Source organism: Castor canadensis, chromosome 13 (genome assembly GCF_047511655.1).
Source record: "Castor canadensis chromosome 13, mCasCan1.hap1v2, whole genome shotgun sequence".
NCBI lineage: Eukaryota > Metazoa > Chordata > Mammalia > Rodentia > Castoridae > Castor > Castor canadensis.
Genome location: NC_133398.1, coordinates 6,330,781 through 6,353,232, shown reverse-complemented (window position 1 = coordinate 6,353,232; position 22,452 = coordinate 6,330,781). Strand labels below are relative to the sequence as shown.

General features: G+C 51.6%; 1 protein-coding gene across 3 annotated transcripts in view; it reads left to right on the top strand.

The window, feature by feature from the left end:
* The window catches only part of Ncs1 (neuronal calcium sensor 1), a 51,096-nt gene extending 36,548 nt beyond the window's left edge, over positions 1–14,548 (top strand). For 2 of the 3 annotated variants that reach the window (XM_074052998.1, XM_074052996.1), the window contains exons 6-8: positions 146–223; positions 2,309–2,425; positions 10,553–14,548. In XM_074052998.1, coding sequence (XP_073909099.1) covers positions 146–223; positions 2,309–2,407 — 177 coding nt within the window. In that variant the 3' untranslated portion in view covers positions 2,408–2,425; positions 10,553–14,548. Of the gene's footprint in view, positions 1–145; positions 224–2,308; positions 2,426–4,813; positions 4,957–10,552 lie in introns of those variants that run through there. The other variant, XM_074052997.1, reaches the window with a different exon arrangement.
* The last annotated feature ends 7,904 nt before the right edge of the window (positions 14,549–22,452 follow it).

Here is a 22,452-nt window from a genome sequence, read left to right as displayed (position 1 = left end):
GGAGTAGCCCCACAGAATGGCAGAGGTAGGAAGTGGGGGGCAGAGGTGATCCTCATCTGGACTCAGCCCAGGTCTGTGGGGTGAGTGTTTTGCCGGGAGCCCAAAGGCCAAAGTGCCGGCCCAGCCCCCACGTTGTCCCTGGCAGGGGAACACTGTGGAGCTCCCAGAGGAGGAGAACACGCCTGAGAAGAGGGTGGACCGGATCTTCGCCATGATGGACAAGGTGAGGCTGGGAGGCCGCTCCCCAGCCTAGAAGGGTGCCGTGGGGGCAGGGAGCGGAGACCCCGGGCCTGAAAACCTGGCTTTCCCCTGACCACATCGGGGAGTGGCCCAGGCAGGTGGCCAGCCTAGCGTCATGTCTGTCAGCCGGTAGCCACTTCCATTAAGCATCCACCTTCTCAGTGAGTTTACCCAACGTGTCTCCTTGAACTGCCAAGGCCTGAACCTTTATTTTTTACCCTGCATCCCTTTGGCTTTCTGGAGAAATTTATGGACTTGTCAGAACCATGGCTTTCAGTGCATAGGATCAAAAGGGAACTTAATTGTTTTGGAATTCAGCTGTCAAAAGCATTTTTAAAAAGAGAATCTGACATATCATATGCGGTTCATTAATGACACATTAGATGGTAAGCTGCAGTGTTGACCGGGGACGGGGCTCCGTGGAGGAGCCCTTGCCTAGAATGTGCCAGGCCTTGGGTTCCCGCTCCAGCACTGCGAAAAAACCAGAGTGGTGGTTTTAACGTCCCCCATAATTTTGAGGCTGTGATATGTAACAAAGTTCTGCAGGGCCTGCAGGGCCGTCACCCAGATTCACATTAAAGGGACAGCAGCATTTCAGCAAGAGGGGAATGAAAAGAAAGACCGACTTTCTCCATGGAGGTCACAGCCTGATTCTGTCCACAGACTCCAAGCTAGGAAACCTCTCTCTCTCTCTCTCTCTCTCTCTCTTTTTTGGTGGTGCAGGGATTTGAACCCAGATCCTTATATATATAAAGCACACTCTGTCACTGAGCTATACCTTTAGTCCCCAACTTTTTTTTTTTAAACTAAAATAACTTCTGTTTTTTGCAGCATTGGGGATTGAATACAGGGCCTGGCACTTGCTAGGCAAGCTCTCTAACTCCACCATGCCTCCAACCCTTGTGTTTTGTGTTTGAGATGGGGTCTTGACAACTTTGCCCTGGGCTGGCCTTCAACCTGAGATCCTCCTGCCTCTAATTCCTGGGTAGCTGGGATTACAGGCATGCACCCCCATGCCTGGCTAAAGTAACTGTTTTTAGTGGAAATTTGAAATCCCAGTGGTGGGGAAACCCAGAGCTGCCTGTCTTCAACAAGAGCATCCAAGATACTGGGACAGAGGGCTTCTGACTGCACTCTGACTGCATACAGGTGCTGGCCTTGAGCTTGAGGCAAGCACATTCTTCATTTAAAAAGGGAGATTAGCACATAGGAGGAGCACACAGACTGTTAGCCACAGAGTGTGGTGAAGCAATCACAACCCACTCCCCTGTTCTTGCCAAGGCTGTGACCCCTAGCCACGCCTCCCCTATTTTGGGAAACAGCACAGACTTCCCAGGGTGTGACTCTGACCTCCCCAGTTACCAGCTGCTGGACCCTGGGGAGGTGATCCAGGGCCAGTTCCCTTGCTAATCCAAAGAGGGTGAACACAGCCCCCTTTTAGGGTGTCTGTGAGGAGTCACTGCTTCACAGGTGCCAGGCCCACAAGGAGCAACCATGGGATGGTCTTGCTGAGCTGGTCAGCACCACGCCATTGCTTGCCCTCTCTGGGCACAGGAAGTGCAGTGCATGGTTCCCAAGGGCTTTCAGGGGATGGGATTCTGGCCCAAGCCATCCTCTCCCCCAAGAGACTTGCTAAAGTTCCTTTGTGATTTGCATGAGCTCCACCCAGCCCCCTCCAAGTTCTCCCAGGGTCCAATGGGCACTTAAATGCCCTCTCAAAAGTGACCACAGAGAAATGTATGCAGCTCTTGGCTCTTTGGGATCGACCACCATTTATTGGACTCAATAGCAGTGATAAAAATTACAGAGTTATGGGTGCTTCTAGTTTGGTCAGCATGGAGCTGACCCTCTACACCTCCCCCCCATTACGCCTCTCCCACATGCTAGATAAGGAAACAGGCCCAGAGAGGTGGTCATGGGCCCAAGGTCACTGGCCAGCGAGTACCCAGGTCAGCATTGCCTCACCACACACCCCCCCACCCCGCCGCCACTGACTTGGGAAGTTCTCTGGGGACCTGTCCTGGACTGGGCTTGGCCAGAGGTCCCCACCTCCCGCCTCTGCTTATAGAATGCGGATGGGAAACTGACACTGCAGGAGTTCCAGGAAGGCTCCAAGGCGGACCCCTCCATCGTGCAGGCACTGTCCCTCTACGACGGACTGGTATAGTCCAGGCCCAGAGCTGGGGTGAGTGGAGGGAACGGAGGGGTTTGAGGGGGAGGGTGAAAACGCAACCTGGGACACCTAAGGTGGGCAGCTAAGTACCTGGGTTTGGGGGCACTTGGGGTCTGCCCAGCTGGAAGAGAAGCCAAGAGGCAGAGTATTCAAGTCAGCAAAGTCCCCTCTATTTATGCCGGGAATTGAACTCAGGGCCTTATGCATCCAAGGTGAGTGCTCTGCCACCGAGCCACACCCCCAGACCTGTTTTCATTTTTTTATAACCCAGATTCAGCCTGCAGGTTTGCTTGAAAATAAATTTCCCTGGGTTGTTGACAGTGGAAATCACAGTTCGCAGCAAGGACCAGGGACCTGGGAGTACAGGAGTTTCTCATCTTCTCTGAGTGACCAGAGCCTAAGCTCCTGACTGTCTTGGTCACTGCTCAGTCATGGGTCCTCTGTTATCTGGCTGGGCTGGCCGTATTGTGGAGGGATGGCATGGTTCCTTCTTCCTTTCTCATCCTCCCTTCTCTCTTTTTCTGCCTCTTCTCTGTTTTGGCCTCCATGTTGGTAGTGGGATTGGCACCCCGAGGTCTTGTCCAGGTATACACCTTCTTGTACCTGCCTTGGGTGAATAGATGGGTGCATTCTGTTGGTGTATATTTAAGAGTAGAATTGCTGTGACAGAGTACACGGATATATTCACCTTTGGCGGTTACTGTGAGTTTTCCAAAGTGATGGTGCCATTTTATATTCCCACGAGTAGCACGGAGAGGCCCCTTGCTCCACACTGCTGTACACTGGAAATTTCTCACTTCCAAGGTTTAGTCATTTTGATGGGGCGTGTAGTGGTAGTCTGTTGTGGTTTTAATTTTCATTTCTCTGAGAAGCGGAAAAGTTGAGCACTTTGTCTATTTTATTTTATTATTACTTTGGGGGGAGCAGTACTGGGGTTTGAACCTAGGGCCTCAATCTTGCTAGGCAGGCGCTCTACCATTTGAGCTACTCTGCCAGTCTTTTTTTGTGTGTGTGTGTGTGTTGGGTATTTGAGATAAGGTCTTACAAATTATTTGCCCAGGCTGGTCTCCAACTGTGATCCTCCTGATCTCTGCCTCCTGAGTAGCTAGGATTATAGGTGTGAACCACTGTTGGCTTACTATTTTATTTTAATTTTTTTCCCCTGTGCTGGGGATGGAACCAAGAGCTTTGTGCTTGCTAAGCATGCACTGTGCCACTGAGTGATAGTCCAGTCCTTGTATTACTGAGGTTAATGTCCTCTTCTGCTAAGGGCATTTGCTTTCACTGTGCTCCCACAAAACAGCTGCTTACAAAAATAAGCATTGGGTGACCTCTGACTGAATGCAGAGGACGCAGTCAAGTTGTTGACAGAGTAGCCCACCTTCCCAGTTTACCTAGGTCTCACTCTTTGAAGCCCCTCAGTCCCAGGCAGATGGGATAATCAGCTATTGCTGGTCGGGGCTGTGGTTTCATCTGAAGGTTTGGCTGGGGGTGCTCTGCTTCCCAGCTCACTCCACCCCTCTCCACATGGACCTGACTTCCCTAAGGGGGAACTTTCCAAGAGGGAGAGAAAGAGAGAGTCAGGATGAAAGCGACAGTCTTTTTATTATCTAATCTTCGAAGTGACATCTCTTTCCTTTTTCAAGAACACCTTGACTACTTTGGGCTATTTGCATTTCTGTGTAAAGATTTTCACACACACACACACACACACACACACACACACACATACACACACACACACGCTGCAGACTAGATTAGGATCTAGTTGAATCACAGTTCTGTGGAAGGAAAATTGGTGTCTTTATAGTGTTGACGCTCCTAATCCATGAAAATGGTCTATATCTCCATTCCTCTGTTCATTTAAACCTTTTGCGTTTTTCCTCTGTAATGTAACATTTTATTGTTCTCGGGTTTCGACAGACGTTCCTAGCTGTTTCATGAATCGATGGCACTGTCACCAGAAATGTTTGTAATTTATTTATTGGTGCTGGGGATTGGGTTCAGGGCTTTGCTAAGCGTGTGTTTTACCACTGAGCTGCATCCCTAGCGCATAGGTGGTAATTTAAAAATTGTGTTTTTGTTTGTTTCTGGGTTATGGGAATTTGTTTTTCCTTTACAGATTATATAACCGTGACTGTGAAATTCATTTATTAAACCTGAGATTCTTAGACTCTGACATAATTTTGGATTGCCTATATTTCTTCCTTTCCTACCCTTCTGCCTTTGTCCCCTTTTCCTGTCACTGGGTGGGGTGGGGCGGCACGCCCTGCTGCTCAGGAGTGTGTACGGGGTGTGTGCTTTGTTTACAATGGTCACAAATGGGGTGGAATTTTATGACATTTTTTCTGCATCTGTCAGGATGCTCACAAAAGTTGTTTTTGTTTTGTTTTTTGACAGGTTCTCACTGCCTCCACCTCCCAGGTGCTTTAACTACAGACTTGTGCCACCAGCTCTTTTTTTATTGTTAATCTGATGAATTATGATGATTTCTGAGCACTAAGCTACTTTTCATTCTTAAAATAAACTCCACCCAGCCATGGTGTGTTATCTTTTTTTTGGTGGGACTGGGGTTTGAACTCAGAGACTTCTGGCTTACAAAGCAGATGCTGTACTGCTTGAGCTACACCTCCAGTCCACTGTGCTGAGGTTATTTTGGAGATGGGTCTCATGCACTATTTTCCCATGCTGGCCTTGAACCTTGATCCTCCTGATCTCAGCCTCCCAAGTAGTAAGGATTACCAGGCATAAGCCACCAGCGCCTGGCTGTTATCCTTTTTATGCATCATCAGATTTGATTTGTTGATACTCTGTTTAGGAGCCTACTGCATTGTGAACCTTCTGTTGTTATTACTTTACACAAGAAATCTTTTTTGTTGAAGAGACATTAGAAAATATTTTTGTAAAGAAAACCTCAGAATAAAGTAAGTTAGTAAGAAAGCTTTTGAAAATCCTCCTGTATGAGCTGGACAGGCACAGTGAACACTGTAGTATCCAGTTGTTTAAAAAGAATTAAGCCGCCAGGCACCAGTGGCTCACACCTGTAATCCTAGCTACTTGGGAGGCTGAGATCGGGAGTCTCTCTGTTCAAGGCCAGCCCATGCAAATAGTTCACAAGACCCCATCTCAGCCAATCGCTGAGTGCAGTGCCCTGTGAGCCCAAGCTACCCAGAGGCTGAGATTGGGAGGATCGGGATTTCAGGCCAGCCCTAGCCAAAAAAAATAAATAAATAAGTTTGCAAGTCCTCAACTCAATGGAAAAAGAGCCGGGCATGATGGCAGTGCCTGTCATCCCAGCAATGACGGGAAGCATAAAATAGGATCAGTGGTCCAGGCTGGCCTGGGTGAAAAGTGAGACCCCCCCATCTCTAAAATAAGCAGAGCAATGAGTGTTGGAACCATGGCTCAAGTGGTAGAGCACCTGCCTCGCAAATTGGAAGCCCTGAGTTCAAACACCAGTACCACAAAAAAAAAAGAAAAAGAATTTAAACACGTACAAAACTTAGCACTCCATCACTAAGTCACATAGGAATTCCTACTTACAACCAATTAGTAAAGGATCTATCACTGTTTTCTCTGAGACATGCTTGACAACGCAGCTCTGGGTCCCACGGTGAACGCTGCTCCGTTGTCGAATTTCTCAGTCTCCTTTAGTAAGTCCCATGTCCTGTCATTTCCATGACAAAGCTTTCCAGAGTGACAAGGTCCACCTGTCTCCAGCTCTTTCCAGAAATACCTTCCTCCTTGTGTAGGGCTTCTAGGGCCCAGGCCACAGTAGCGACATCTGTTCTGTCATTTAGATGGTTCGTTTGCCTCCTGGGGTTCTTAGATAAATTACTGTTCTGTAATTCATTGACTTAGTTCAGAAACAAGAACATGCTTATTTTCTACATCATTAGATGCTGTCTGAGGCCATCTTTTTCAGTTCTTTTTGTTTTAACTGACATTTCCTTGTACATAGTCGTGGGGAAGGTCTGACTCTCATACGTCGAGGTGCAAATGGTGCACCTTGCACACTGCTCGCACACTGCTCATTCCTTTGTTCCGGGAGCACTCAAATCTTGTCCTCTAGCCCTTTTGAAATAGTCCCTCGGTCCTTGCTGAATTACTTTCTCTTCCCATCACTGAAGCACCTGACAGAAACAACCTCCAGGAAGAGGATCTCTTCTGGCTCTTGGTTCCCTCATGGCAGGGAGGTGTGGCTGAGCTGAACCACTCATATCATGGAGGCCAGGAAGCAGGAAAAGGGGTACAGGAAAGGGCCAGGGCAGATAAAGTCCCCAAAGACCACCCACCCACCCCGGGACCTACTTCCTCCAGCTGGGCCCCGTCCTGCCTTTCACCACCTCCCATCGGGTTCATCCATTCACTAGGTCAGGGCACTCGTGACCCCCAGACGAGGACTTCCCTCCTCTCCTGGGCACTTCTCAATCCAGTCAAGGGGACAATATGAGCCATCACAGTTGCCAGCTGGAGTCATCCTGCTGTACTGCATAGTGTTAGAGGTTTTTCTTCTACCCAGCTGCACCCCTGTGTGCACTAACCACCCGCTCCCTCCCCCGGCACGCCCTCTGTACTGCCCTCTCCTTTGAGATCGACTTGCTGGTCCACATGTGGCATCTGACTCACTACCCTGAACACAGTGCCCTCCAGTTCCATCCATGTGGCAGCAAGTCACAGAATTCCATTCTTTTCTAGAGCTGAGTACTACTCTGTTGTGTGTCTATGTCACATTTGCTTTGTCATCATCATTGATGGCCATTCATGTTGACTCCACGTCTCAGCTGCTGTGACCACAGCTGCAGCGAACATGTGAGTGTTGGCGTCTCTTCAGTGTCCTCTTTCATTTCCATACCCAGTGGGCTTGCTGGATCATAGGGCAGTTCTATTTTGAGTTTTTGAGGAGACCACCATCCTTTTTTTGGCTGCATAGTATTCCACTATATTGCTGGTCCCTTGGCATGGACATTTGGGTTGTTGGAAACTCGGGGAGGACTTGCTTTCTTATGATGGAAGCTTCCATACACAGCAGGAGGAAATAATGTGACGAGTTCATGGCCAACCTTCTGCCCTCTGTACCCTCCCTCTCTCAACCCCCAACTGAGTTATTTTGCAGCAAATTTAGGACTCCATATTATTTCATGTACAAACATTCCAAAATGTATTTCTGAAATACAAAAATTCTTTTTAAAGACTCCGTAAAACAACAAAAAAATCAATGCTCTTTTATGCCCTCCAGTTTCCAGTTGTTATTCTGACTGACTTCCTATTATCTCACCTTCCTCTCTCTATTTTCTTTTATTTATTTTTTGCGGTGCTGAGGTTTAACTCAGGTTGCTAGGCAGGAGCTCCACCACTGGAGCCACACCTCCAGTCCATTTTGCTTTGATTCTTTTGGAAATGGGGGTCTCTCAAACGATTTGCCTGGCTGGACTCAAGCCACAATCCTCCTGATCTCAGCCTCCCGAGCAGCTGGGATTATAGGCGTGAGCCACCAGTGCCTGGCTTTGTTTCTGAGATAGGATCTCATGATTTTGCCTGGGCAGGCCTCAGACCTCAAGCCTCTACCTCCACCTCTCAAGTAGCTGAGATTACAGGCATGCTCACCATGGCTTATTTACCAAAATCAGAATGTGAACACAGTCCATCGACTGCAGTTGGTGGTCAGGTCTCTGAACTTTGTTTTATCTACACGTGTTCCCCTTCACTGTGTTCTCTTGCTGTTTGTTGATGAGCACCTGTGGTGAACACACCCTGAGGACTGCAGCGCACGGATTGCTCTCTCTGGTGCTGCCGTGCGCCTCTGTTCCTTGCTCTTCCTTGCAGTTAGACTGGCAGTTTTTTGGAATTCAGTTTGGTTCATTTGGGTGTGGACAGCTCACCAGCATCATGTGCAGGCGCCAGGAGGCACACGCATCTGGTGACGTCAGTGCTCAGACACTCGTCAGGTGACAGAGCCGTGCCCTCATGCCACCTTTCCTGCTTCACTTGTTATGGGGTGAATCCTGCACAGAAACCTCGCCAACAATTTGCTGTCACAGCAGGCGAAATGTGAAGTTTTCCTTCCAATGTCATGAATTTATGGCTTTGAATGTATTTGATGAGTGGTTTTTAAGTAGCAGTTCGATACCATGTTGAGTACTCTTACTCATGTAGGAGTTCAAATCCCAGTACCGCCATCAAAGCTTTTCTTTTAGTGGTGTGGGATTTGAGCTCAGTTCAGACTCAGTAGGAAGGTGCTCTACCCTTTGAGCCACACCTCCAGCCCTTTTGTTTTGGTTATTGCAGAGATGGGGTCTCATGTTTTTGTCCTGGCTAGCCTGGACCACTGTCCTCCTATTTATGCTTCATGCATAGCTGGGATGACAGGTGTGTACCACCACACCTAGCTGTTGGTTGAGATGGGGTCTCCAGAACTTTTTGTTCAAACTGCAATCTCTGCCTTATAAGTAGCTGGGATTACAGGCATGAGCCACCATGTCCGGCCCTCAATCAAAGCTTCTTGCACTGCAGGAGACAGAGACCCCCCTTAAGTTGTCACAAGAAGAGAAGTGCAAATCATGAGGTTTGCAATCACCGAGGCAAGCAAAGACGGCACTGGGGAGGGCAGCCATGGCTCCCGAGGCTGCAGGGAACCATGGGACAAGCAAACAGCCATTCTCTGAGAACACAGACTCTGCCCTGGGGGACTCTGGCCGCCATCGGGGCAGTTACTCTGTTCCCTCCCCCTGCCGTGAGCCTCTGTCTTCTCCTTCTGCTCCTGGACCACAGTGGCCTCCCATCTCTCCTCCTTCGGGGACTTCCTGGGACCCTGTAGGAACACCTGACACCTCCTTCCAGTTTTTCCCGTTCTAATTCCTGAGCAAGGAATCGATGGACTCAGATAAAGTTCTCAACTCATCCCACAGATCAGGAACTGGCTCCCCTCGATTGTCCAGTCATGGGGGAGCCAGGACGCGTGATTTCAGCATGGCTGCAGAGCCGGTGACAGGGAACGTTCTGGGGGTACGCAGACAGTCACAGGCGTGCTCCCCTAAACTCACGTAATGCGAATGTCACCATTTTACAGTGATCAAGTCTGCAGCATTTGCTGCATCTGCCGTTTCCCTGTTACCGCCTCTGAAAGACTTGCGTTCCTCCCAAATAAACATCCTTCCTGCTAAGGACTTTCTGCCCCTTGTCCTCCCCCGCCCCCAGCCCCGGGCAGCCACCATCTGCCCTCTGACTCCTTGGATTTACCGGTTCTGGTGCTGCAGAATCACATGCTCTGTGACCTGTCACATCTGACTTCTTTCTCTTAGCACGTTTCAAGGTCATCCATGTTGGGTCATGCGTCAGACCTTCATTCAGTTTTGGTTTTGGTGGGACCGGGATTTGAACTCAGGGCCTTGCACTTGCTAGGCAGGTGCTCTACCACTCAGACCACACCTCGGCCCTTCCCTTCGTTTTTATAACTGCACAGTGGCCCATCGTGTGGGTCGTCCACATATGGTCTGTCCTTGCGCCTGCTGGTAGACTTTGCTGTTAGGGATGAGGCTGGTGTGAGCGATGGGCACTTGTGAGTTCTTAGTACCTAGCGTCAGTCCTTTGGCTGATACGGTGGACTGGAGCTGCCAGGTCACATGGTAATTCCATGTTTAACTTCTCAAAAAATTACCAAGCTTTTCCACGGTGGCTGCACCATTTGACCTTCCCACCTTCAATGGACCAGGGTTCCAGTTTCTCCACTTTCTTGTCAACTCTTATTCCTCTCTTTGTTCTTAACGGCCATCCTGGTGGAGGGGAAGTGGATGGTACATGGCTGTGGTTTCAAGTTGCATTTCCCTCATGACTGATAGTGAGTCTCATTTCCTATGCTGACTGGCCATTTCACGCTTGGTGTTCAGTGGTTGCAAACCATTTTATCCTATTGGTATCTCGTGTATTCAAACGATCCCCTGCTGTTGGACACTTAGGTTATTACCTCTCCCTGCCTCTTTTTGATATTTGCTATTTATTACACAATGTACTTCTTTGGTGAACATAGTCAAAGGCTATGCATATTTTTAGGACTCCTGACACAGAATGTCACCTTGCTCTCTCTAGTGGACCCTCCTACCATCTTTTAACCCACCTCACCTCCTTATTTATCTCTTCCAGATGCCTGGGAACCACTCGCCTCCTCCCGTGCCATGAGGCCACCTCAGCCAACGCCACCCCTGTGCCCACCCAGCCCTCCTCACCCACACACAGCCGAGGCCCCGGCCCACCCCAGCCCACCTCTGCACCCTCCAGCCGTCTGAAGCCACCGGCTCCAATCGCCAACAACCTCTGCTTGTCCCAAACACGACACCGAAACAGGAAAGCCTGCAGCCCTCTGCAAAACCAAGAACTGCTGCTTCGCCTGCGGCAGCCGCTCCATCCCTCCTGCTGTCCCGTGTGGCGGATATTTTAAAGGGAAACAGAACAAAACAAGACAAAACACTACCTTCTGTTCTGGAAGATTCTGACCGTGCGGAGAGGGTCCCTGTCGGCCCATCCTTGAGCAGCAAGCCCACCGGCGTGGCTCACACGATGCAGATTCTTTTCCGTGATGACAGTATTGTGCTTTTTGTGGGGAAAGTGAGGTTTTTTTAATATTCATATATAATTGATACCTTTTATTTATTAGTCGTTAACCGTTGCTGCTGCCTCGTGTGTCTGAAGCCCCCAGGATGCGGGCCTCCCGTTTACATGTGCTCGCCCAACCCACCTGCCCACTCGCTTGGGAGGATGGTGACCTGCAGCAGCCAGGAAGCCAAAAACATTCCTTTTTTCTCTTTTTTCAGATACTGTGCTGGATGTTTGGGGAGGGGAAAGGTGGAAATCCCTCAATGGCTAACGTACTGTTCCCCCCACCCCCAACCCTCCTTCTGAATGCTTCTGCCCTCCTGCTTCCACCTGCTCCTCTGCCCTCCTCGGGGTCCATGACACTTTTTTCAAGGACACACAGGGGACTTTTTTTTTTTTTTTTTGGTTTCTCAGCTCTTGCTGTGGTGTTGCTAACAGTGGGAAATGGAGAGCCTGGTTATAGGAGTGGGAGCCAGGAAAGGGGTCTGGGCACACAGTGGAGAGGAAGGAGGGGGCCTTTGCAAGTGAGGTGGTGGAAGTAGGACACAGGCTCGCCCACCCTGCTCTCCTGCCTTCCTGTCTGCTGTTTGCACCAGGCCACATGGTGTCCGTCCCTGCTCTCTCGTTCATCAGATGCTGGGACAAGAGGGGTCCAGAGATCCTGCTGAGACCAACCTCTGCTTCGGGGGCTGTGGCCCGCTGTCCTCCCAGGAGGCTCCTTAGTGCTGCCTCTGTCCAAGTCACCAGGAAGGTCAGGCAACCTGGCAAGAGGTTAGGAGTCTGAGGTCTGCCATTGCTCTGTGGGCAAGCCCTTGCCCCCTCTGGGCCTCAGCTGCCTCCACCGCAGAACCAGGAGGCCAGATGGTTGATTTTGAAGGCTGTTTTCCTTGCTGACATCTTGTAGTTCTGAGCCTGTGGCTCAGTTTCCTGATTGTGGTTCTGTGGTCAGTGGCTAAGTTTACTAGTCTCAGGACTGTCTGAGTTACAGCACAGCCCCTCTTTGGTCTCTGGGTAGAAGTCTTCAGGCTTGTGGCTGCTGGGTGTGGGTGTGGCTCAGTGACACACAAGGGACACCTTGTGTTTCCCTTCAGAGTTTCGTGGTCCACCCGGGCTTGAGTTCCTTTTGTTCTCAGAACTCATCTTCCTCAAAGGAAGGCTTCCTAGCAGGGGAGGCCAGGCCTGGGGCCACAGTCTTGCTCCTGCTTTGCAAAGTGCACCGTTTGTCCTCTGGCCCGCCATTCCACTCTGAATTGTATATGGTGACCACCTCACTTCTGTCACCCCCGCTAGTGACACCACGGCTAACAGCCTTCATTCAGCCAGAATGGCCGTCCTCCAACAAGGGGATAGCTTACTGGGGGTGGGGGTGGGGGCTTGCGAGTCCATTCCTGCTGGCCCAAATACTCAGCCATCCCCAGAAATGCGCTCTCTTGTATAGGCAGACCCTTCAGCTGCCCTGGGCCTACCATCAGCCCCAAGATCCCGCAGGGAAAGGGAGCAGCAGCTCCACCTCACAGACAATTTGAAGGCTGGACTTTTCTAGACCAGGAGGGTCAGCTTCCTACTGGCCAATGGCCCAGGAGGCCCAAGCCTCATCATCCATCACTGCAGTGCCTCAGTCTGGCTCTAGCCAGGGTCTGGGGCAGGGTGGACCTGGTGACCTGGGGTGGAGGGGATGAGAGTGGGGCCTTTCTCAGGCACGTTACTTCTCTGGCCTCTGCTGGAATGCTGTCTTGTAGTTCCTGAGACCAAGCAACTCGTGGCTGAAGACTGCATAGTTAAGCATGGGGAGCCCCAGCTGAGACTTCTTGTTTCTTGATGTCCACTGGGTATCTGTGTACCAGGCCTCCCACCCGGCATCCTGACTTTCCAGTTTGCAACCTCAGTGTGGCTTTTGGTTTTAGCAAGTAGCATCCTTAAGGACTGCACCCTGAGCCCAAGCCTTGGGCTCACCTTCAGTTCATGCTCCAGGACAGCCCAGAGCTGCCAGAAGAGCTACCATCTTCTTGCAGATCACTGGAATGAGCCATTTTCACTCAAGGTTGCCAGGCAGGAACTGAGATCTCTCCCTTCCTCTCCCTGGAGCTGTGGAGGCTCAGCACACTCAGCATTTGAGGCCAGACACCTCCCGTGCAGGGCAGCCTGAGGGCCTCTCCCCAAACCCTGTTTCCACCCAAGGCCCCGTCCACCTGATGCTGCTCCCCGGAGGTCCAGCCTGAGGCCGGGCCCTTGGTCCCAGTCTCGGATGGCATTCTGTTGTGGCCCATTCTCTTCTTCCAAGCGTCTGTCCCCAACTTTGTGTTGATGGTGACTTCAAATGTCATGACTTTCCAATATTTAACAGGCGATGTTTAAAATAACATCAAGGCGAACGAATGTGTCATCTCTGTACTGACATCTCTTCCCCTGAAATGCTTTGCACTTTGACAGCTGACTTCCTAGGCAGTAGCACCTGGGCTTTCAGGGACTTGTCTCTTCTTTGGAGGGAGGGTTTTGTGGGGGGAGTCCTGGCATCTCTCCAGGGAAAGCCCCCAGCACTGCCCTCCAAGCAGAAAGCCACCATATTCCTTCCCCAGTGCTGTTTCAGCATCCATGGGATCCAGGATGTGTATAAGGTGCCCCCTGGTGGTGGTGAGCAGCAGTGGCCTCTGGGGCTCCAAGGCCACCCAGCAGGTAGTGGAGTTGGAGGTTAGAGGTGGGGGGACCAGGAGGGGCTGTGATTCCTGGAGGCCCTGGGCCCCCAGCTCCACGTTAATGGCAGCATGATTCCCACATGCCCCTCTGCTAGGTCATCCTTGGGTCTAGCAAGACAGTTCCAGAAGGGCACTGGTGGGAAGTCTTGCCCTCCCTCCTTTATTATTATTTTTTTTAACCTGCGGAATAAACCCAGTGGTTAATTTTTGAATGAATAAAAGGCTTTTGTTGAATAAACAGCTGGTCCCATCTTCTGTCATGGTATCTAGGCCCAGGCTCTGTCGCTTCCCGGGGCCGGGCAAACATGCATCCTCTTCTATTTTCCCTGTGTCTTTGCAGGGGTCCATGACTCACAAAGGGCCACCCAGCCTGGCTCAGTCACCAGCTTCCTTAAGGACTTTGGGCAAGTCACTTCTGCTCATTGGGTCCGAATCTCAGGTGGGAGCTCGGCCCCATCTGAGGGCTAATTATGAGCATCAGAGCCAGGGTCCCTTGCAGGGGTGACAGGCCGGTGCCGAGAGCAGAGGTTTGAATTATCGGTTCCCCTCCTCAGATCCTGCAGCTTTGGAAAAGAATTGGGGTAACTTGCAAAAACGAGCACGAGAGGCAGTGTGTCCCGGCTGCAGTGTGTGTGTCCTTGCCCGCTTGCCTGCCCAGTGCCCTCAGAGTCTCTTTTTTGGGGTGCCGTCCTGTCTATGTCCTGGGGGGAGAAGAGGAGGCCTTTGCTTGCTGGTGTGGGCCAGATGAGGACAAGGCTGGGGTGACAGCGCCTTGTTGCATGTCCGGGCCTCCTCCCTGCTCCTGCTGTATGTCGTCTGTGTCTCGCCAATTAAACACGCTTCCTGGACCTCGCCTTGCCTCCCTGTGTCAACCTGGTGCTTTGTCTGTTTTTGTTCCATTTTGCTTCAGGTTTCTTCCTCCTCCTGTGACCCCTTGCTCTCCTTTTGGGTGTCACCTGCCCAGTGTCCCCAAGAGAAAGCCCATGCAATGCCAGGGCCCTGAAAGCGTTGGTCAAGTGTCTCCTTTTTGCCTCTTCCATCTGTTGGGGGTCCCTAGGGACTGCAGCTGCTTCACCTTTGTGAACACAACCAGCCTCGAACAGTGATCCTCAAAGTCAAGATGTCTGAGCCTCCCCAGGCCGTGCAGACCTAGGGCGCCAGCTGCTGTCTGTGCCAGGGTTCCTGATGAGGCAGGTCAGGGCTGAGGCCTGAGAAGCTGCATTCCTAGTGAGCCCCCAGGCTGGGCTGTAGCTGCTGGCGTGGCTCTGTCCAGGTGATGGCACTATAGGATGTCCGCTTAGGCCTCGGGGTGGTGGTGATGGGTGGGGGGTCCTGCTTCCCCTGGCCCAGGATTCAGGCTAATTCTTCATTCACCTGGGTAGGATTTTGTGTCTGTGTCATGCCAGGTGCTGAGAACACAGAAATGGGTTGCTGACCACAAGGGCTGTATCAGGAGGGAAGCTGGGGGGAGAATAGCCCATGGGAACTCTCAGAAGGGCACCTGAGAAGTGGCTGTCAGTGTGGCTGTTCTTGGCTAGGAATCCTCCAGAAGAGGCAAAGCCCTCTGGTCAAGTGGCAGTGTGCACATTGGCACAGAGGGATCAGAAGGGTCAGTCCTTGTTTGGAACTGGTGGAGGAAATACTGATTCAGGGAACAAAGACAGGCAACACAGAATTAAGAAATCCACTGCTTTTGGCCAAAGTCTCTCTCTCTCTCTTTTTTTTTTTTTGCTGGGACTGGGGTTTGAACTCAGGGTTTCACACTTACAAAGCAGGCACTCTACCACATGAGCCACACCTCCAGTCCATTTTGCTTTGATTATTTTGGAGATGGGGTCTCTCAAACTATTTGCCTGGGCTGGCCTTGAACCATCATCCTCCCAATCTCAGCCTCCCAAGTAGCTAGGATTACAGGCGTGAGCCACTGGCACTTGGGTCATTCCCTTTATTTTTTAATGAGAAGCCCAAGCCTGTGGGGCACAAGTGTCATAAGCATTGAACTCTAGTGTTTTTATCCACCAGCGTCCAGTGGCCAAAGTCTCTTGAAAGAGCCCAGAGGATTCATTTAAGAGCTAGGGCATGGCTCAAGTGGTAGAGCACCTGCCTAGCAAGCATGAAGCCGTAAGTTCAAACCCCAGTCCCATCAAGATCAGGCAGCCTACAACAGGAGCCACTGCAGGCCAAGGCCACCTTCTAGATAAAGCTGGAGGATCCAACTAAACTTCTGTTTAGGGGTGGAAGTGCCACAGTAGTGATCTTCATGGTCGTGCTGGGCCCCAGAATGGCTCCTTGCTCTGACACAGAATCCGAGTCATAGCAGTGCAGGATGGTGGTAAGAAACACAGGTTGTGGAATCAGACTGAGTTCCCAGCCAGGCTCCACCACTTGGCATTGGGTAAAGAGGGAGGGTGTGGAGGAGGGGTGGGAAATGTGGGTACCCCTGTCCTAACCGACAGGATCTTCTCGTAAAAATGAGAACCCCTCCCCACTCCGCCAATGAGGGACAGTAATGGCTTGACAGCCCCTCTCCCACAGCCTCACCACTTGGGTGAATGTTACCTAACATGTCTTTGTTCAGACCCTGCCAAATGACCAAATACGTACTGGCAAGCAGGTATAAAAACAGACACACTCCTGTGTCTGTCTGTCCGAGAAGTGGGGGTGCCACAACCCAGCTCTGAAGGCTGCTGCTAGCCACTTCACCGTGTGCTCCCCAGTGGAAAGGAAATAGAACAGTATCATATCGTTCTGAGGGCTCGTGTCCTTTTTGCTAACAAGTGTGGTGGGGTGGGTTTTTATCAGCAGTCTGCATATGACGTGCTATTTGCAGACTTTCTGGGGAGCAGGGTGTTCCAGTCGCCAGGGACAGTCCCAAGGTGGACGTTGGAGGGCATTTGCCCCACAGCACCGCTTCCACAGAGCATTGAAAGGAAGTCCATTTGCATTCCACTGCAAATGCCAGCCTCTGGCTCGAAGAGCCGTTGCGGAGGTGGCCAGGGTACAGTTCCGCATAGGTGAGCTTGCAATGGGTGTTGCTTGTTGACAGAAGTAACTTGAGTTTTTCCCAGGCTGTCTTGGTGGTGTCCACACTTCAGAGTCTTTGGGGCAGAGGGCACGTGAAGGGTCAGGCCTCTACCTTAACGGACTCACCCCTGGCCCAGCCTACCCTGGACAGCTTGCTGTGGGACCTCGGCTCCACCTCCTCACCGGGGCCCCCTGACTTAGCAGAATGGCTGTGATGGGCTTTCATTCCCTGGGTGCAGTAGCACTGAGTCCTCCAGGGTTGCCTTCTACCTTACCCCTCCCCCACCCCAAACCCACATGTTGAAAGGTCTCGCCCTAGGGTTGGAGCTGTGGATTAAACAGTAGAGCAGACTACCAAGTGTGAAGACTTGAGTTCAAAACAAACAAACAAAATCCATAAATCACCATCCCCCCGATCCTGGCTCATGGCATCACCAGATACGGAGAGGAACTAACAAAGAGAAAGAGGGAGGGTGTGGAGGGGGGCTGGGAAATGTGGGTACCCCTGTCCAGCTGTGACCATCGCCTTCCTCCCTGCCATCTTCTGGGGAGGAATTACTGCAGCCTGCCTGCCCTTCTGTGCATCCCATGGTGACACTGCCTGGCTCCCATCCATTCTGTCCTCTCTGTTCCCTGCCCAGAAGAGCAGGGAGAGAACTTTATCCTCCAGGTCTCCTGGTCAGGGAAGTAGCCATGGAAAAGGCTTGTAGACCTCTGAGTCTAGGTAAAATGTGGGTGTTGTACAGCTTTCCACTTGTCCCCTGCATCTCTGCTGGGCACAGTCGTGAATAATAAAGGACTACATTTCCCAGACTCCCTTGGGACTGAGTGTGGCTGTGTGACTCAGTTCTGACCAATGGGATCAGAGTGATAAGCCCATCCTCCCTCTGCCCTTCCCTGCTGGCTGGACTGAAGATACACTTTTCTAGAACTGGTTCCCTAACCTTATGGAGCTGCCACATGAGCTCTGGATCATTTACACTGAGACTGTGACGAGGAAGAGAAATACACTTCTATCTTGACTATGCCATCCTGACTCTGTCAATAGCTCAAATTATATTCTCCCTAATAGACTGTGTGATCCTCTGGGTCACTTTAAATGATCTGATGCCACCTGCAAATATTTGCATCTAAATTCCCAATGTTTGCCAAAGTGATTTAATAAAAACGATACAGTGCAATGTGCTCATGGCACTGCTTCTGACTCCTGCCTTCCCATCCCTCCTCCCTCTTCCTTTCCCACCATTCCCTCCTCCTCCAAGGCTCACAGGCTGGATGGAAGGACTCAGAGGGAACGTCTTCTTTCGCTGAAGCACTCCGAACCTGGAGGCTCTCGGTTAGCGAGGAGCCAGAAAGGTCCTGAAGACCAGGCTCCTTTGGGTTCCTCTGGGAATCCCCAGGAAGGGCTGGGGACAGATTGGCCACATGTTGGGCTCAGGAAGGGCTTTGCCAGGGGCCTCAAGACTTGGGGACCAGCCTTCACAGTCTGTTGAGTCTCTTGTCTCAGGAAATGAGCTCTTTCCCCAGACACCCCCAAAACATTCGCATAAGCAGATCTTGGTGCTCAAACAACGTGACAAAGAGTGAGACAGCTTTGTTTTTCAGACAATCGGGAGGAAATGGAGAATGATCCCTTTCATAGGACCAAGGGAAGGTTCTGCATTAGTCACTGGACTGTCGGCTGACCCATAGGCGAGGGGAAGCCTGTGATGTCCAGCTCAGTCTTTGAGGACTCTGAACATCCAGGCAGCTTGTGTGTGTCACAGGCCTTCTAGCTTAGGAAGGACAGATGAGGGCAATGTCTGGGGGAAAGGTGCCCTGGCCAGCCTGTGTGCAGGAGGGAGGGAGCTCCAGTCATTAGAAGGGAGTCCTCATCACAGAAAATATCTGGGCCACTCAGAGATTCAAATTCCACTGCAAAGCTCCTGCATCAAATCAATGAACCCAATATTGTCTAAGTGATTTCTAGGCAGAAGCTGAAAACTAATCAGAGTCACTCACCAGTTTGCCCAGAGAGCCTGGTATGTAAGTGCTGGCAGTGACAACGCCAGGCTCTGGTCACAGCCTTTGACACACATGCAGTCTGGTTCAAGAAGCTACGGACACCAGCCACAGAGGGGCTATACTAACTGAGTGAACCACTACAGGGCAGTATTGAGCTGTTCATCCCATCTGCGGCCTCCAGAGGGCTTCCTGGAGGAAGAGAGGCCTTGTCTTCCCTTAAACATGTCTCAGGGTCTAGATAAGAGGAGAGGGAGGGCATACAGGCAGGGAACAGCAGGTGCAAAGGTACAGAGGAGGAAATAGTCACCCAGGGAAAGTGAGGAATGCACATGGAGACAGTGGCAGGCGTCTCCATGGCACTGAAACGTGAGATTTTTCTAGTGGATGGATCACACAGAAAAAGAGGCACGAGGTCACTTCCAGAAGGTGGTACAGCATTCAGAGCATAGCGCTGTGATCCTCATTTCTGGGTGTTTTGGAAAGCCTGTTAGAACTCTGCTTCTCTGTAATTCTGCCCATTTTAACAGTCAGCAAAGGAATAGCAACAATAATGTGATCCACCAACAGTCAACACGTGTTGCCTTGGTAGGTTCACCTGCCTTAGCACATTTGAGCCTTACAGCAGCGCCCCCTGGAGGCTAGTGACAGTATTACATGCCACATTTTTTTAGGCAAGGCTGCCCCAGTTTAGGGGACCCAGCTTGGCCAATCTTACAGCAGGGAGCTTCCAGGCTCCAGGCAAGCTGCCTTTGGTCAGAGGCAGGTGTTTGAAGGAGCCACCTCTATTAAGTTCAAATCTGGGCAGCATCCAGTTGCCCCTGGTCCCTTCAGGTGTCTAGGAAGAGGGGTGAGGTCTGTGGGAGAGGGGCCCTGTGTCTGGTAGGAATCCAGGAGTAGAGGTGGGCAGGGGTGTTGGGGCAGGGGCAGGCACTAGTCCCAGGGAGGAGGGTCCTGCTCACAACTCCTGGACACCAGGGGTACTGGGACCCCAAGGGTCGTGGAGCCTAGAGCCCCATTCCCAATCAGGCAGCGATTCAGGGGTGAACTTTAGACTGAGGGGTCCTGAGGTAAAAGACTAGGGCAAGAGTGGGTGTACCACCAGGCAGGCACCCGTGGCTCACGCCTGTAATCCTAGCTACTCAGGAAGCAGAGATCAGGAGGATCGCAGTTCAAAGCCAGCCCAGGCAAATAGTTCCACAAGACCCTATCTCAAAAAACCCTTCACAAAAATAGGGCTGGTGGAGTGGCTCAAGGTGAAGGCCCTGAGTTCAAGCCCCAGTACCACAAAAAAAAAAAAGTGTGGGTGTACCCGAGAGAGGGGCTCCCAGTGTACAGCAATGGGGATGGCGAGCCTGGGCAGACAAGAGCCCAGGGCCCCTCCTGGGCACACTTGGCATTGGTCATGGGACTCACCTCATGAAGCCTCACCTGACAGAGGGACCCAGAGCCTAGGATGTGCAGACAGCGGCTGCCGCCGTTGCCGTTGGTACTGTCAGGGCTCACAGCTGGCCCTCAGTCCCTGCTTGTCCATGGCTCTGCTGCCACCACATCTGTGTGCTGAGCTCTTAAGCCCTGTGAGGTGGCTACTGTCATTATTGCCATTTTCAGAGGTGGAACCATCTCTGAGAGGCTCTGTGACTTGCCTAGGCTCACACACTTGGGGATGGCAGAGCTGGGATTTGAGGCCAGGCCTGCTTGGACTGCAGTCACGACTGTCTCTGATTCATCACCTTTGGCCTCATGTCCTCTCCCTCAGATTGTCTACGATTCTGGAATTTTCCACTGGGCTGAGGGGCTTAGCCTTCATGTGAGGAAACTCCACCATACTGGAAGACAAGACAGACCCTTGGCTCCCTGGCACCACTCATGGCCTGTGGCACCAGGGATCGAGGAGTCCTTGACTTGTTTCTGCACCCTCCCCGCAACCTAGCTTGTCCAAGGAGAAAAGGAGGGCGATGAACCAGCCATTCTTGACGCCCATCCGACGCTTGAGGACTTGGCTCCTCCTCACCTTCTGTCCATGCTGCGTTAGACCGGGGAGGGGTTTCTGGCACAGGAAGGCAGGGGCTGAGCCACCTGGCCACCTGGGGAGGATGGGCTCCAAGGCCTGCTCTTGGGCTCCTTTGGCCCAGTTCAAGGAATCTCAAAGCCACCACACTTGCTGTTCCAGTTGGCTGTAAGTTAGGCTCTGGCTGGGAAGGGGCCATTTCCCCTTCCCTCTGTTCCTCATCTTGCAGCCTAACTGGTGACTAAGTCCCTCTCTGGGTTCCAGCTGTGGGCTCCGAGGTGGTACAGAACATGAACCCACCTGAGTCTCAGTTTCCTCATCTGTGAAGTGGGGTGTCAGGGGGTGCGCGGGGCTGTGGGCGAGCCTCAGGGAAATGATGTCGAACGCCCTTTCAAAACAAAAGTTAATATTGCAATTACCTATTGTTTCCATCCCAAAGTTGCTGAGGACCCGACTTTGCCTTTATTTCTCACCAGCTGAGCCACTGGTGAGGTTGCACTCAAGATCCCGGTCTAAGTCTATGATTGTGGAGAGGAAACTGAGTCTGGAGCCCATCCTGAGCCAGCTGATAGCTGAGCAAGGGCCCCTCCATGCCTAGCTCCAGGTGGCCCTGCACCCGCTGTGGAAGTGTCTCTGGAACGTGGAAACACTCAAAACCTTCAAGGTACAAACAAGAAGGAGAGAGCTCCTGCCTCCTGCTCTGCACAATCCTGGAAGCTGAGGCTCTTCCTCTCAGAGGGGGAGCTGCTAAGTGCATCCTGGGCTGCGCGTGTGTGTTAGAATTGACCTTGCATTTGCTCCTCCTTCCTTTTCTGGAGCTGGGAGGACCCAGACAGCAAGAGGAACAGAGATGCTGGCCCGCTAGCACCCTGCTGAAGCAGCCTCTGAAATTTACCCAGCACACGTGAGCGCACAGCTCAGGGCCAGCAGGACAGGGGGAGGTTAGGAGGACTCAGGAGACCGACAAGGATGATCAAATGATGTTTCAAATGCAGTGATGTGAAATGACTTGCAGCGTGTCCCTCTCCCTTACCTTATTACCAGCAGGCACAACTTGGCCTCTGGTCAGTGGACACTCAGCCTCCTGCAGAGCCCTGTGCCTGCAGTCCATCTGAGGGAGTGCCACTGGCACCACGCCCTGGCTGTGAAGTGCCAGTCCAAACCCAGAGGACACGTGAGTTGGTGACTCTGAGTGGCATCCACTCCTTAACTGTGTGCTTGTGTGTTTTGACAACAGAAAAAAATATTTTACACCTTTGCATTACGTGTGTGCTACACAGAGGAAAGACCAAACTAAAAGTTACACCCGGGAACACGGGCTGGGGATACTGAACAAACCCACACCGGTTTTTATTTTATTCCATGAGCTGGACACGTGGCCACATACGAGCTTCTTCTATGGTTCCTTTTTTAAAAATCCAAGTAAAATTCACATAGTGTGTGAAGCAAGCCTTTAACCCACTCTACAGTGCACAAGTCAACCATCTGCCTAGCCTATAGCCGCCATGGCTAGCTAGTTCCCAGCTGTCCTTGTCACCCCAAAAAGACACCCGCTCCCCTGTAAGTAGCACTTCCCATCTGCCATGCCGCACCCTTGGTGACCACTAGGAAGCTTGCTGGCTCCATGGGCACACCGTTGAGATGGAACCCTGCCTTTTCGGCCTCCTGTGTCCGCTCTCTCTCACTTAGCGCAAAGTGCAGCGTGGATCAGGACTTCCTCC